At 40.5% G+C, this 15,572-nt stretch overlaps 2 protein-coding genes across 3 annotated transcripts; both read right to left on the reverse strand.

Annotated features, from left to right (window-relative positions):
• Positions 1 to 1,076: 1,076 nt before the first annotated feature.
• On the reverse strand, positions 1,077 to 4,799 carry LOC309714987 (uncharacterized protein). Of its 2 annotated transcripts, XM_082547756.1 has the most exons (4): positions 2,779 to 4,799; positions 2,436 to 2,693; positions 2,317 to 2,364; positions 1,077 to 2,194 (listed from the first exon to the last, which is right to left on the reverse strand). In XM_082547756.1, the coding sequence occupies exons 1-4, from the start codon at positions 4,295 to 4,297 to the stop codon at positions 2,163 to 2,165; spliced, it is 1,857 nt and encodes a 618-aa protein (XP_082403882.1). In that variant the 5' UTR covers positions 4,298 to 4,799; the 3' UTR covers positions 1,077 to 2,162. The 2 variants fall into 2 exon arrangements, with proteins under 2 accessions (XP_082403882.1, XP_082403881.1); XM_082547755.1 differs by lacking the exon at positions 1,077 to 2,194 and having other exon boundaries at positions 2,214 to 2,364.
• On the reverse strand, positions 4,330 to 12,578 carry LOC309716220 (N-lysine methyltransferase KMT5A-like; the record flags this gene model as incomplete). The annotated part of the gene is made up of 8 exons (XM_082549898.1): positions 11,863 to 12,578; positions 11,127 to 11,247; positions 10,651 to 10,813; positions 10,290 to 10,482; positions 10,033 to 10,104; positions 5,536 to 5,641; positions 4,888 to 4,958; positions 4,330 to 4,347 (listed from the first exon to the last, which is right to left on the reverse strand). The coding sequence occupies exons 2-8, from the start codon at positions 11,242 to 11,244 to the stop codon at positions 4,330 to 4,332; spliced, it is 741 nt and encodes a 246-aa protein (XP_082406024.1). The 5' UTR covers positions 11,245 to 11,247; positions 11,863 to 12,578.
• Between the last annotated feature and the right edge of the window lie 2,994 nt (positions 12,579 to 15,572).

A 15,572-nucleotide genomic window follows, 5' to 3' on the forward strand; every position in this document is an offset into this window, starting at 1 on the left:
GTTGTAACAGTGTTTCTTTGGTATAAATCCTGTAATGCTGACTGTTTAAATACTTATTACAATGGATGAATACATTTATTTAAATGTAAAATTCTGAAAGGTAGCCCACATTAAGTCAGAATTCCAATAAATAGCTATGGCAAATCACTATGGATGGAGAGCATTTTATTCCACACACCGTTATACAACAAAAAACATGTATAGCATGATATTGTAATAATTTGAAATGTATAACATATACTCAAACATTTCATATATAACTGTCTGACTCAAATGTTTATTTAAAAACAAGGGTGGACCCTGCCTGACCATGAGGTGGGCCTTCAGGTTTCTTCAGTGAACATAATTTTCTTCAAGACGTTCAGGTTACAGCCCACAATTAGCCAAACCAGCCCAAATTTTCCAATATTATCCAGATTCTGCCTATGGGAATAAGATGATGTTCAGAGTATGGAGATAATGTAGAAGCCCAATGGTTGAGGAATCCTCAAAATTAAAAACCCAAATCATAATATGTTCTCATTGCTTTGTTTATTAATTGTTTTGGTGCATTGCTGTTTTGAAAATGATAAGTATTTAAATGTATTACAGATTAAAACAGGCATAGGGAAAGTAATTTAAACATTTATCCCATTACTTAATACAAGGTATTGTTCCACATTGAATGTGATTTATGTTTTACCTTACCAAGTAGGTTAATATAATTGTCTAACCAAGTTGTAGAATTATGGTACGGTCCCTGGCAGAAAGATGAGCATAGTCACCATACTGGCTTGGGTGGTGTGGATAACTGGGTTCAAAAATGCATGAAGTTTACATTTGTGCTTAAGTGACTTTTGTATGCATGTCACCATTTACCAGATTGTTTATATCTATATGATATCCTTTTCTTGCAGACTCTACACTCTGCCTATGTATTGTCAGTAAAATTTAAATGGTTCTAGATTTTGCTTCTTTTCTTGGTGTCACTCATTTTCTTTACTCCACCTTTCTAATGTGACGACATTGTCTCTTGTTGTTGCTCCCGGCTCTCTTTCTCTCTCTCTCCCTGCTGCCCTTTTCGTGTGCTACTGCTGTTGCGAGTGTAACTACCGCCCCTAGCTCCTCCCTCTGCTCAGAGGCGGGAGGGGTGCAAACGCAAGGCTCTGTTTGCGCCCCTCCCGTCTCTACTCAGCGCAAACACAAGGCTGACGTGCAGCGAAAAAAGTGAGAGAGAGGGCAAGAGAAAGTAAAAAAAAAAAAAAATCCACGGCTCCCAATAAGGAGCCGGCTCGCATCGTTCACTTCAAAGAACCAGCTCTAAGAGCCATTTCGTTCGCGAACGACCCATCACTACTCCGGTGACTGGTCAACTTTCCACTCACCACTGATTTACTGTAGAAAGAGGATGAGAGCGTAGAGGGAATACTTCAGAAGCGCAAACCAGGTAAATAAAGAGTAGTAGATCAGCCCTCCACACACCAACTATTTTCATCTCTCTTGATTAATCTCATCTCCTTCTGTCTCCTGCAGGGCAGCTTCCTTTCTAACATCCTTCAACAAACCTTCCTCACTGTCCCTTGTTTGCACATGCCCAACACAACCTCAACCTGGCCAATGTAGAACAATGTAGACATTTTTTCCAACATGTGCAGTCCCAATGATATTGTTCTTCCTAATCCTATCCATTCTCTCCACCCTCAAAAAGAATCCCAGCATCTTTGCTTTCCCCAAACTCACCTCCAAGAACTGCAATCTATTAAGAACTCTGCTGCCCCCTTACTCTACTGCACTCACTCTAGAGACTATATCACCACATCCTAAAAAGAACATTACTGGCTGCACACTGACTATAGTATTGAGTGCAAACTCCTAATCAACTTTTAAGCCTTCAACAACCTCGCCCCCGCCACCCTGAGGGATTGTCTTTACTGTCACTCTCCCACAACACTGCTAACACTAACCTCCTTACCCCCATCATCAAAATCATAAATCTGAGGGTACAATCCTTTGCCACTGCTAATTGCACCCTCTGGAACTTCCTCTGCTCATTAGATTCTCTCTAGAACTTTAAATCACAGCTCAAAATCACCTGTTCAAACTAGCATTTCCTACCTGACCATCCTCCAAAACTGACCTTTCTATTCTGTTGAGCTGGTCTTTAGAAAGATCCTTGACTTTCTTTAAATTACCATTTGGACAAAGGTAACAATCACTGGAAAAATGATAGTAATGAATTATCTTTTTTTTTTTTACATAAAGATAGCAAAGATAGCAAAAGTGTCTAGGAAGTAGTTACAAAGGTAAAAGCTTCAATAAATGATGACAAACACATACCTGGAGGTTCCTTGACAACTTTCTTCATCATTCTAGTATCTATAGAATCTGTAATAAAGTCTATTAGTCATGTGATTTCATAAATTGAACAAAGTTGAGACTAATCACATTGTACTTACCAATCTGTGGATATACAAGATTTCCTTCATTGACCTCACGCTCCGCTCCGACCTCCTCACGCTCCGCTCCGACCTCCTCACGCTCCGCTCCGACCTCCTCACGCTCCGCTCCGACCTCCTCACGCTCCGCTCCGACCTCCTCACGCTCCGCTCCGACCTCCTCACGCTCCGCTCCGACCTCCTCACGCTCCGCTCCGACCTCCTCACGCTCCGCTCCGACCTCACTTTCTTCACTTGAATCTGTCAACTGTAGGTTATCTAACAAAATAAAAGATTGTCTTAATGAATTATAAGGTTATAGTGCAGGAAACGTGTATAATTCTTAACCTTAACACCACTTTACCTTCGATTTCAATCTCTTCAAGTGTTTTGCCTTGAAGGCTTTTGAGAGACCCTTTCTCCATGGCAATCAGTAGTTTGGATATTTTGGCAAGCTGGGTAGTAGCCTCTGGAAGTCTATAATATTCGCGATGAACACGAATATCATGACCTAGGAAGTTGGCAACTTGGTCTAACTCGTGATTCTTGAGGTTTAAGATCTGAGACAAAGTTGCGACATGTTTGCGCAACTGCGTTGAACGTAGGTGTTCAGGGTTTTCAGCCCCACATTCAGTCGCATAAATCCTCAAACAGTCCTGTCCTCTGTAGGGAGTCAGACAATGAGGTCTGGCAAACAGGAATATGTTTTCTGCCAGAACACCACAGTCTTGTCTTTTCTCTGTCAGCCGTGTTATGGCATTCACCATGTCTGGTGAAAGTAGCACTGCAACCTTGCGTCCTCGTTTACCCCTCAATTCTACACGACTGAAGTGTTGACAAAGGTAAAGTTCAAATTTTGTCAGTCCAATTGCAACATCCTTGTGCAGGGTACTAGTGTCTCTCTCCTGGAAGCCATTCAGTGTCATCTTTGAAATTTCTCCCCCTCTTCTCCTGTTAAATAGTATTACATTTGCCATGGTAGCTTTACAAAGTTCACTGTATGATTTTGGTGAACTATGCTCTTCCAAGTCCTTCAGTGCTTGTTCTGTAGTCTTCTCCAGATGTCTATGAAGACGCTGAACATCTTCTGTGAAAGGAAGTGTGGAAGGCTTGTTGAAGTGCCGCTCGTTTAGTGTGGTTAATGCAGTATGGGAGATGAGTTCTGACCACTTTGTAGCATAAAGGGTTTTGAAACTCTGGGTTGACTTTATCAGTGCACTGTCTTCTGCCATCAGTGCTCTGCAATGTATAATATCACAGACTTTCTGCAGTGAGTGTCCCAACTTTAAAGCAAGGCTTGGAGTCGAGTAGCAGTTCTTTTCTTCATCATACCCACACACCTTCTTAACAGCTTTGATAACCACATTGAAATTTGCAGGTCTTACAGCATCCTCAAAAGTGTGTATTGAGCATTCTTTCCGAAGTGTGAGCAGAAGTCTTCCACATTCTCGGAGTGTCTGGCGAATGTAGTCAAATTTGGTGGGATCTTTCCCATGTTTGTTAAAGAATGATTGAGCAAGCTGAAGAATAGAGAAGTCACTTCGCACAGTAGAAGTTATTTCATCATCTTTCATGACAGCTAATATCTTCCAAACACCGGGGGAAACTTGCTGACACAGAGCTGACTCACTCATACAGGCCAGGGACAAGACCTTTTTTCGTCCCCCCTCTGAATTGGCCTCCACTGGTTTTGAAGAACATTTACGAACATGTCTCCAAAGATCTCTTTTAAGATATAATGCCTCGCAATAAATGCAGTGAATATAGTCTTTTCCTTTGTAGGGTTTTTTTGATGTGCGTCTGGTTTTTAATGATCCAATCCCACTTGCGATGACCTCCGAGTTATGTCTGTGGTTTCCTTTGTTTCGCAGCTTAGAAAGCATTTTCAAACGGTCTTTGGACTTCTTGGGAAGACTTAAAACTCGAGCAACATCTGCATGTGATTTCTCATGAGTTTTTAAATGACGTGTAAACTTTGTCTGTAGTTTTCCACAAATGTAGCAGTATGTTTTGTTTCTTAGTGAGGAGGATGTTTTTAAGGAATCTTCAGCCGTAGTATTAGAGTCATCAACAATGCCTTCAGCATCAGACTTTTCTGCTGTGGCAATAACCCCTGATACGTCGAGCTGTCTTGTGCCAATTCCATCTTCAGATATTGATTCGGCATCTTCTGAAATTCTTTGTCCTACTCTCTCTAAAAAACTTTCTAGGCGAGGTCTTTTCGTTTTGCAAGCAGATTGACTGCTGGAGATCTCAGAGTTCTGTACTTGTTTGCAACTTATATTTAAAGGCTCTGATTTGTTGTCCCATGAGCTGTCTGAGTCAGCTATAGAATCTGGCACATATTCCTCTTCTGATGAAGCCCCCTCACTTGAACTATCTTCACTAAAGAGCTAATAACAATCAAAAACACAAAGTAAGACTTTGTTTACCTTACATATTTTACTGAGAAGAATTCTGCAAAAACACTTACCTCTGGAAGAGGTTCAGTGAGGTTCACCTTGTGGCTAACATAACATTTTTTGTGCCAGGACTGGTAGCAAACTAGACAGAAAAAAATTAAGTTAATAAAAGAAAGGTAGTTAAAGCCGCTTTCCCCAATTAAAAAAAAAACAGGCTAGATGGAAGCATAAACACAGTCAAGAAGGCTCCCCCCTCCCATTGGATATTATCCATAGGCCACACCCCCTGGTGTGCTTTGCTGCTAAACAGGCCAGTGCATAGTGTGGTGGAGCCATGTTAATGTAGAATTTAAGGAGTCAGGAAAGACTGTTCTATCGTTTTTCTGGACTGAGCCATGTTATTGGCTGATGGTTTTAGACAAATGCAACAGAACCACTTCATTTTTTTTTCTTTAATCTCCAAACAACATTTATAGCTATGCTTTGTTAAAATGTTGTTATGAACATGAAAAAAAAATATGTTAAGCTAACTTGTTTTTGCAAATTGGGTATAGCAGCTTTAATAATGACATGGTAAGTAAATATGTAAAAAGTGCAGATGTAAAAGGTTCATTATGAACATATATCATATTTACTTATGGATTAGTTTTTATAGTGTTCCTTATGGATCATATTTAAGATATTCTAATGTACCCAACCTTCCATAATTAAATAATTACCTTCACATCTCACACCACTCCATTTCAGAGGCGAAAAAGGTCCTCCACATGCAAAACATTTTTCTAAACTTGACATTTCGTCAGGGACTAGATCATGATCGCAGTCCTGTTTGGTAAAAAAAAAACAAAACAAAAAAACAGTGTAATCAAAAACAAAATTCATACTTTTGTGATGTAAAATATCACAACCAAATAGTTGTTTTGGTTCCTCTTTAAAAAGGAGTTAAGGACGGAAGAAAAAAAAAAAAAAAAAAACAGGTTCAAGTGTTACTAAAACTATTAAATCAATTTTTGTAACTTTTGCAATGCAAAATTTAAAGGGAAAAATACCTGCTGTATATAGATCAATTTTCAAAACAATTTGTTCTTCTAGGTTTTATATTATGGTATATATTACAAAACCACAATGAAAAGAAAATTCATTGTGGACCCACAACACCCAAAAAAGATTAGACTTACAATTTGTTCTTTCTGAAATGAGAAGATGTGTCCAAAGTTTTGACTGGGAGTGTAAAAAAGTATAATTAAATCATGAAGTCATGAATCCATCAAGACATAACGGATGGCCTTTACACAACAATGTTACATAAATGTGCTTAGCATTAACAGGAAAGAGTTTAGCGATTGTTTCGGTTGTATTTACATGCTCCTTCCTATAGTAAGCTTCATTCTTGCTCCTTGATCAGCTGAAATTCAAATATGCGATCTAACTACATCAGAGTTCATTTCAACCAAGCCGAGAACTACGTCTTTATGCAAACCAGATTTAGGGTTGGGGTTTCATACTTCTTGTTTCAAATCTCAGTCCTCCTAATGCGTGCATCTTACTTGGTCAAGATAACCAAGGACCCACATACCTCAATACTGCCTAATAACTAGCACCTCAGTCTACAACTAAAACAATCTGACACTGAAACTCCAATTTACCTTTGTTGCGTTGTTAGGAGAGGAACTGGCTGCATTCTCATCCACAGCCTGAGATGGCACCATGTTGGATTTCTAAGGAAGAAGCGTGAATAATGAATGGCAGTCTTTGGGTCTAGCCAAGATGAATACAGTCCTCCTAATGTCTGGACCTGTCCAGTTGAGTAATACACAGGACCCGTGTGTGTATGCACAATTGCCAGAGTAACTCTCATTGATCTGAATTCATTTCTAAACTCAGTCCTCCTAATGTCTGGACCTGTCCAGTTGAGTAATACACAGGACCCGTGTGTGTGGGCGCACTTGTAGGTAGAACTCAGTTGTTTATACTTCCTGTTTCAAATCTCAGTCCTCCTAATGCGTGCATCTTACTTGGTCAAGATAACCAAGGACCCACATACCTCAATACTGCCTAATAACTAGCACCTCAGTCTACAACTAAAACAATCTGACACTGAAACTCCAATTTACCTTTGTTGCGTCGTTAGGAGAGGAACTGGCTGCATTCTCATCCACAGCCTGAGATGGCACCATGTTGGATTTCTAAGGAAGAAGCGTGAATAATGAATGGCAGTCTTTGGGTCTAGCCAAGATGAATACAGTCCTCCTAATGTCTGGACCTGTCCAGTTGAGTAATACACAGGACCCGTGTGTGTGGGCGCACTTGTAGGTAGAACTCAGTTGTTTATACTTCCTGTTTCAAATCCCAGTCCTCCTAATGCGTGCATCTTACTTGGTCAAGATAACCAAGGACCCACATACCTCAATACTGCCTAATAACTAGCACCTCAGTCTACAACTAAAACAATCTGACACTGAAACTCCAATTTACCTTTGTTGCGTCGTTAGGAGAGGAACTGGCTGCATTCTCATCCACAGCCTGAGATGGCACCATGTTGGATTTCTAAGGAAGAAGCGTGAATAATGAATGGCAGTCTTTGGGTCTAGCCAAGATGAATACAGTCCTCCTAATGTCTGGACCTGTCCAGTTGAGTAATACACAGGACCCGTGTGTGTGGGCGCACTTGTAGGTAGAACTCAGTTGTTTATACTTCCTGTTTCAAATCTCAGTCCTCCTAATGCGTGCATCTTACTTGGTCAAGATAACCAAGGACCCACATACCTCAATACTGCCTAATAACTAGCACCTCAGTCTACAACTAAAACAATCTGACACTGAAACTCCAATTTACCTTTGTTGCGTCGTTAGGAGAGGAACTGGCTGCATTCTCATCCACAGCCTGAGATGGCACCATGTTGGATTTCTAAGGAAGAAGCGTGAATAATGAATGGCAGTCTTTGGGTCTAGCCAAGATGAATACAGTCCTCCTAATGTCTGGACCTGTCCAGTTGAGTAATACACAGGACCCGTGTGTGTGGGCGCACTTGTAGGTAGAACTCAGTTGTTTATACTTCCTGTTTCAAATCCCAGTCCTCCTAATGCGTGCATCTTACTTGGTCAAGATAACCAAGGACCCACATACCTCAATACTGCCTAATAACTAGCACCTCAGTCTACAACTAAAACAATCTGACACTGAAACTCCAATTTACCTTTGTTGCGTCGTTAGGAGAGGAACTGGCTGCATTCTCATCCACAGCCTGAGATGGCACCATGTTGGATTTCTAAGGAAGAAGCGTGAATAATGAATGGCAGTCTTTGGGTCTAGCCAAGATGAATACAGTCCTCCTAATGTCTGGACCTGTCCAGTTGAGTAATACACAGGACCCGTGTGTGTGGGCGCACTTGTAGGTAGAACTCAGTTGTTTATACTTCCTGTTTCAAATCTCAGTCCTCCTAATGCGTGCATCTTACTTGGTCAAGATAACCAAGGACCCACATACCTCAATACTGCCTAATAACTAGCACCTCAGTCTACAACTAAAACAATCTGACACTGAAACTCCAATTTACCTTTGTTGCGTCGTTAGGAGAGGAACTGGCTGCATTCTCATCCACAGCCTGAGATGGCACCATGTTGGATTTCTAAGGAAGAAGCGTGAATAATGAATGGCAGTCTTTGGGTCTAGCCAAGATGAATACAGTCCTCCTAATGTCTGGACCTGTCCAGTTGAGTAATACACAGGACCCGTGTGTGTGGGCGCACTTGTAGGTAGAACTCAGTTGTTTATACTTCCTGTTTCAAATCTCAGTCCTCCTAATGCGTGCATCTTACTTGGTCAAGATAACCAAGGACCCACATACCTCAATACTGCCTAATAACTAGCACCTCAGTCTACAACTAAAACAATCTGACACTGAAACTCCAATTTACCTTTGTTGCGTCGTTAGGAGAGGAACTGGCTGCATTCTCATCCACAGCCTGAGATGGCACCATGTTGGATTTCTAAGGAAGAAGCGTGAATAATGAATGGCAGTCTTTGGGTCTAGCCAAGATGAATACAGTCCTCCTAATGTCTGGACCTGTCCAGTTGAGTAATACACAGGACCCGTGTGTGTGGGCGCACTTGTAGGTAGAACTCAGTTGTTTATACTTCCTGTTTCAAATCTCAGTCCTCCTAATGCGTGCATCTTACTTGGTCAAGATAACCAAGGACCCACATACCTCAATACTGCCTAATAACTAGCACCTCAGTCTACAACTAAAACAATCTGACACTGAAACTCCAATTTACCTTTGTTGCGTCGTTAGGAGAGGAACTGGCTGCATTCTCATCCACAGCCTGAGATGGCACCATGTTGGATTTCTAAGGAAGAAGCGTGAATAATGAATGGCAGTCTTTGGGTCTAGCCAAGATGAATACAGTCCTCCTAATGTCTGGACCTGTCCAGTTGAGTAATACACAGGACCCGTGTGTGTATGCACAATTGCCAGAGTAACTCTCATTGATCTGAATTCATTTCTAAACTCAGTCCTCCTAATGTCTGGACCTGTCCAGTTGAGTAATACACAGGACCCGTGTGTGTGGGCGCACTTGTAGGTAGAACTCAGTTGTTTATACTTCCTGTTTCAAATCTCAGTCCTCCTAATGCGTGCATCTTACTTGGTCAAGATAACCAAGGACCCACATACCTCAATACTGCCTAATAACTAGCACCTCAGTCTACAACTAAAACAATCTGACACTGAAACTCCAATTTACCTTTGTTGTGTCGTTAGGAGAGGAACTGGCTGCATTCTCATCCACAGCCTGAGATGGCACCATGTTGGATTTCTAAGGAAGAAGCGTGAATAATGAATGGCAGTCTTTGGGTCTAGCCAAGATGAATACAGTCCTCCTAATGTCTGGACCTGTCCAGTTGAGTAATACACAGGACCCGTGTGTGTATGCACAATTGCCAGAGTAACTCTCATTGATCTGAATTCATTTCGAAACTCGGTCCTCCTAATGTCTGGACCTGTCCAGTTGAGTAATACACAGGACCCGTGTGTGTGGGCGCACTTGTAGGTAGAACTCAGTTGTTTATACTTCCTGTTTCAAATCCCAGTCCTCCTAATGCGTGCATCTTACTTGGTCAAGATAACCAAGGACCCACATACCTCAATACTGCCTAATAACTAGCACCTCAGTCTACAACTAAAACAATCTGACACTGAAACTCCAATTTACCTTTGTTGCGTCGTTAGGAGAGGAACTGGCTGCAATCTCATCCACAGCCTGAGATGGCACCATGTTGGATTTCTAAGGAAGAAGCATGAATAATGAATGGCAGTCTTTGGGTCTAGCCAAGATGAATACAGTCCTCCTAATGTCTGGACCTGTCCAGTTGAGTATTACACAGGACCCGTGTGTGTATGCATACTTTTCAGTATAGCCTTTATTCATTTAATACTATTTATACTTATACTGTACTATTTACATTATACCTTGCTTCTCCATGGCCAGTTGGAATCACCATAGTTATAGGTGATTTCTTCTCCTGGACCAATATCTTTGATTGCAAACAAACAGAGATGGGGCCTTCCATCCACTCTGGTAACTGTCATTTTACTGTTTGGATTCACATTATCGTCATTTACAAGTCTGCCAAGTGAGCCGTCCTCTCTGGTAGCATCAACACTAAAACAAAAAGTATACAATAACAATTACACTCTGTAAAGAAAGTCATTAAGTATATTAGGTTGTAGAACGTCTGAATAACATTTTAATATTCAATTCAAAATATTATTTGAATATTATAATTTGTAAACCTCATGTATTTTATCCTTTATCAAAGCAGTTACATACCATAACTGTTTTCCATTGAACTTGAAATCAAATATGAAAACCTTGAGTGCATCATGGTAAAGTTTCATTCGGTTTTCTTGTTCCTCTTTAGTTATGATTTGTCCTCTGTACTCAAAAAGAAAATCTCCCTTTTGAAATGACCGACAGCTGAACACACCGCGACCTAAAGACACACATCAAAAACAAATTGGGCAATAAACTATAAACCATTTAATTAAAATCCTTCTTGTTTTTAAATATGTTTTTTATTTGATTATATTGTATTATTTATTTTGGAACATGTAACATGTTCATAATTCCTTGGGGAAAGACAAGGAAAAAATAGAAATATAATAATAATAATAATAATAATAAAACAAGTATAATTATATTCGTGATTATTAATTTTCTCATGCATGGTATGCTACAAAAAAACTACAAAAAACATAAAAATTTCTATTTTGAGAAGCTGACTGCATTCTTTGGAATCAACTCACCTTTAAATGAATCAATATACCTCACATCAAATCCTGCCTTGTCTTCACCTAAGGAGCAGTAATACCTAGCATCTTGTATGGGATTTATTTTAGCTCTCCGTGGCCTTGTTGCCGCCATCCCCTGCAAAGATCAGGTATTAATGACTTTAGAAATAACACATTATACTACAAAATGTATGTAGACATAGAAATAAACAGATCGAAAAATCTATTTATGTTGGGGAGAGCTCCCCTAAAGGTTCCAAATATCTGTGTTTCCCAGTTCCTCCTATCTTGTATCACTGTGTGTCAGAGGCTGCATGCCCTACCTGTGGAAGTTCTGTTTCGTATATTTTATTTGGTCTAAGGTTACTGCAAATCTTAATGAGTTAATTTTCATATCCACATTTCCTTAACCTTTTATATTTCTTAAAGTTATAAATTAAAATAATGATTTAGTATGGTTGAACAATAAGCATATTTGTCCTACAGTTTTTGTTTCATTTGTAAAATATTTTCTGAAAACAGATCTCACTAGTTTTAAAACCACAAGTTTTGTGATGCTAAAACCAAAATTAATCAAACCAACAGCAACAGAATGTCAAACTTTTGCTACTAGCATGCTGGCTAGCTAAACTGTCAAAAATTAGATGCTTTGGTGTATCCGAACGTAATATAATAACCTATATTACTTTGCTTTATTGGATGAATATATTTATATAAACATCATGTGTAAGGGAATTTGTATGGTTCTCACCTGATCTTCCACGAAAGCAGTAAGATAAAAGCTGTCTCATTAAATCCTCATGTCGTGCACCTGAACTCTTTAGTGTCCTCTTCTTCTTCTTCTGCTCTTTAAATGTTCATGGTGGTTGGCAACCAGCGTAGATGTACATTAGCGCCCCCATAGTGCTGAGGAGTGGATATCATTGGCCAAGAACAGTGGATTAACACTGGGATTCTTGCAAATAGAATGCTATGATGTAATAGAGTTAAATTGCTCTAGTGCATTCTGACATAACTCACTTGGAATATGTAGACTTAATAATACTGTATAAAATGTAATTTTTCCAAAAGACTGATATTTATGCTTCTAAATTTTTAAAGAATGAAACAAAAGTAGTAAATGGGGATGATGAGTTTTAGTAACAACTTCAAAGTTATTTGGCTAAAAGAGTTTTAAAATTCAAATAATTAACTTGGACCAAAAAGGCATATTATTGCTACAATGAGATTGGTGAATAAAAATAGATTAGACCACAGATATTTAAGTATTGCAGCAATACAATTAATTTTCATGACCTTAAGTGTTTTTGTGATGCTTTCTTTTTCTTTTTAAATAGTAAAAACTCATGACATAATTAGGACAAAGTTTATAATGAAATAGAAAAATCTTTATTATTGTGGCTGGTCTGGGATGCTGCTGCAGGTGAGATGGACTCACCTGCATTGTATCTACAATCTGTTACAGCAACCGTATAATTATTGTAATTGTTGGACAGTGCGAGGGAACGACCGGCTCAGGTGAGCCACAGGCTGGTGCGCTAGCGGGATGGGGGTGCCGCTGGAAGCGTGGGCGGTCCCTGGAACCACCTCGTCACCAGCGCCGCTAGATCTACAGGCGAACGCCCAGGTAGTCACTTCCCCGTGGCTGGGCTGGGGCGCTGATGCTCCAGGCCTATTCCCTCGCTTGCTCATGGAGGGGGGGGGGGGGGGGGGGGAGGTGGCTCCTCGGTCTTAGTCGGGGGAAGAGGGTATGTGGCGGGGCGTGTTCTGCGATGCCGCTGCATGTGAGATGGACCCACCTGCACGGCATCTATAATCACACCACGCTGGCTTAAAACTTGTGCTCTGCTTGTGGTGTTGTTTGTGGTGATGTGTACGGCAGACACAAACATACCTTCCCACCCTCATACACACAACCACAAACACTCGGCCCTCACCCAACGTGGACACAGACATAAATGGACACTGTACACACAATCACACTCCCCAAACATTCTCTACATCCCAGGTCCAGGTATTCTTGCCCCGGAGGGGGAACTCATACCCAGACCCAGATGTTGCCCTCCTCCCTGAGGTGGAAATCAAGCAGACCGTCCCCGGCTCCGCAGTGGCAGGGGGCCGCTGCAACCCAGGCCTCGATCAGATGGCCAATTCCACCTTCAGGCCCCCCCGCCCTGACGGCTGGCAGAGAGTGGGGCTCTGTGAAGACCCCATGCCTCCCTCCGCTCGCTCATATGTAGTGTTGCTGCGTGCTGTTCTAAAGTGCATTTAAAACACGGGAGGAGATGTCATCTGTTCTTTTGATATTCATCAGAACCCTGGCTGCAGCATTTTGGATCAGCTGAAGACTTTTAGTTGCATTATGTGGACTTCCTGATAGTTAAGAGTTATAGTAATGCAGCCTTGAAGTAACAAAGGCATCAACTAGTTTTTCAGCATCACTCCTGGATGGGATGTTTCTAATTTTAGCAATATTACGGAGGTGGAAGGAGGAGACCCTAGAAACCTCTTTCATGTCAGATCTAAATGACATGTCTTTGTCAAAAAATAACACAGAGGTTCTTTGCTTTATTACTGGAGGCTAATTTAATGCCATCCAGATGAAGGGACTGACCAAGTAATTTGTTTTTCTGAGCTTCTGGTCCAAAGACAACTTCTGTCTTGTCGGAATTCAAAAGGAGGAAGTTTGAAGACATCCAGGTTTTTATGTCTTCCAAGCATGCCCGTAATCTTTATAACTGATTAGGTTCATCAGGATTTAGGTGTGCATAGCTATGGAAATTTATCCCATGCTGTCTAATGATTTTACCAATAGGGAACATATATATAGTAAAAAGGATCAGTCCAAGTACAGAACCCTGTGGTGTACGCCACAAGTAACCAAAGAGGTTGAAGAGGATTTATCATTTACGTAAACAAACCTTGAGTCTGTTGGACAAGTAAGATTTAAACCAGCCTAGTGCTGTTCCTTTGATCCCTGCAACATTTTCAAACCTTTCTATGAGAATATTGTGATTGAATGTGTCAAAAACAGCACTGAGGTCCAGTAGAACCAGAATGGTCACCAGTCCATTATCTGAGGCCATGAGAATATCATTAGTAACTTTCACCAGAGCTGTTTCAGTGCTATGATGAGCTCTAAAGCCAGATTGAAACTCTTCAAACAGGTCGTTATTGTTTAAGTGCTAACACACCTGATTGGCAACTATTACCTCAAGAATTTTAGATATGAAGGGAAGATTAGATATAGGTCTATAGTTCATTAAGTTGTCTTGATTAAAAGAGGGTTTCTTAAATAGAGGTTTAATTACAGCAACCTTAAAATCCTATGGTACGTATCCATTTTCTAAAAATAAATTCATTATATCCAAAACTGGAGCAACAATTAAAGGAAATACTGCTTTAAATAGTTTGGTTCGGGATTAGGTCTAACATGCAGGTATGTATGTAGACCATGTCTACATACCTAAATGTCATAGTTCAGCTGTGTGCAGGCAGGAACGAGGAAAAGGACCCAAAATGCAGACTCTCGGAAGACTGGAGTGAAACTCAAAAACGGCAGCTTTATTGCTGGTTGGAAAATAAGAGACAATACAAAACTAATCCACGGGGAGACACACAGCACAGGATTAGTGCCGTTTACGACGCGACAGGGAGCACAGAAAATACAGGGCTAAAATACACAGGGCATAACGAGGGGAATGAGAGGCAGGAGGTGAACACTGGTGGGAGACATCAGGGCTAACGAGACCAAGGAAGCAAAACTGAAAACACTGACATGAGACAAAGGCTGTATCCCAATTCAGGGTCTGCAGCCTTAAAGTACGCAGCCTCAACGATCCTCAAAGGCTGCGTACTCAAAGACCGCTAAGGCTGGAAGTAAGAGGCTTGTGAAATGGGACGGTCTAGCCTCCATCGCGCTGCCCAGGTTGCCTAGCAACCATAACACCAATCGCTGGAAACGTTTCATACAGTTTTGTTTGACAGAAATGAAAGAGAACATATTTTGTTTGTGTGTTTGTTTCTACACGAGCTTTGTGTGATTTAATAAGTATCTGAGGCTGAGACCACAGGACTGTAAAACATGATTGTTGGCCTTCATATTTGTACTGCAGTCATTTAAGATTAGCTAGTAAATAACAATTAGCTAATGTTGTTCATGAGACTAAAGTCAGTGTAAATATGATATGGCCAATATTATAGTTATTATATTAATCATCATAAGCCATTACAGCAGTGAGTTTGAACTCTCAAATCAAATCACTTCTACAGCACATGTGAGTGAAATTCATGTGAGTGAACTCTGTGTCAAATACTGATTTTCAGTAAAGATTCAAGTTGCAGTTATTTATATGTCCTATGACCTTAAACCTTCACTCAAAGACAAGTATCTTTGACAGTGTATATACAGATGTATCATATATAAGAGACAAATATTGTCCGTTTGATATGTTGGCATTA

This window comes from Aulonocara stuartgranti (genome assembly GCF_965226115.1).
Source record: "Aulonocara stuartgranti genome assembly, chromosome: 10".
Taxonomy (NCBI): domain Eukaryota; kingdom Metazoa; phylum Chordata; class Actinopteri; order Cichliformes; family Cichlidae; genus Aulonocara; species Aulonocara stuartgranti.

Bases quoted from the DNA above. Each gene is read 5' to 3' on its own strand.
- LOC309714987 (XM_082547755.1), bottom strand. From the start codon at position 4,297: ATGCTTTCTAAGCTGCGAAACAAAGGAAACCACAGACATAACTCGGAG. The intron at 2,694-2,778 runs GTAAAGTGGTGT...TTATTTTGTTAG, and splicing joins TGAAGAGATTGAAATCGAAG to ATAACCTACAGTTGACAGAT. The intron at 2,365-2,435 runs GTAAGTACAATG...ACTTTATTACAG, and splicing joins TCTTGTATATCCACAGATTG to ATTCTATAGATACTAGAATG.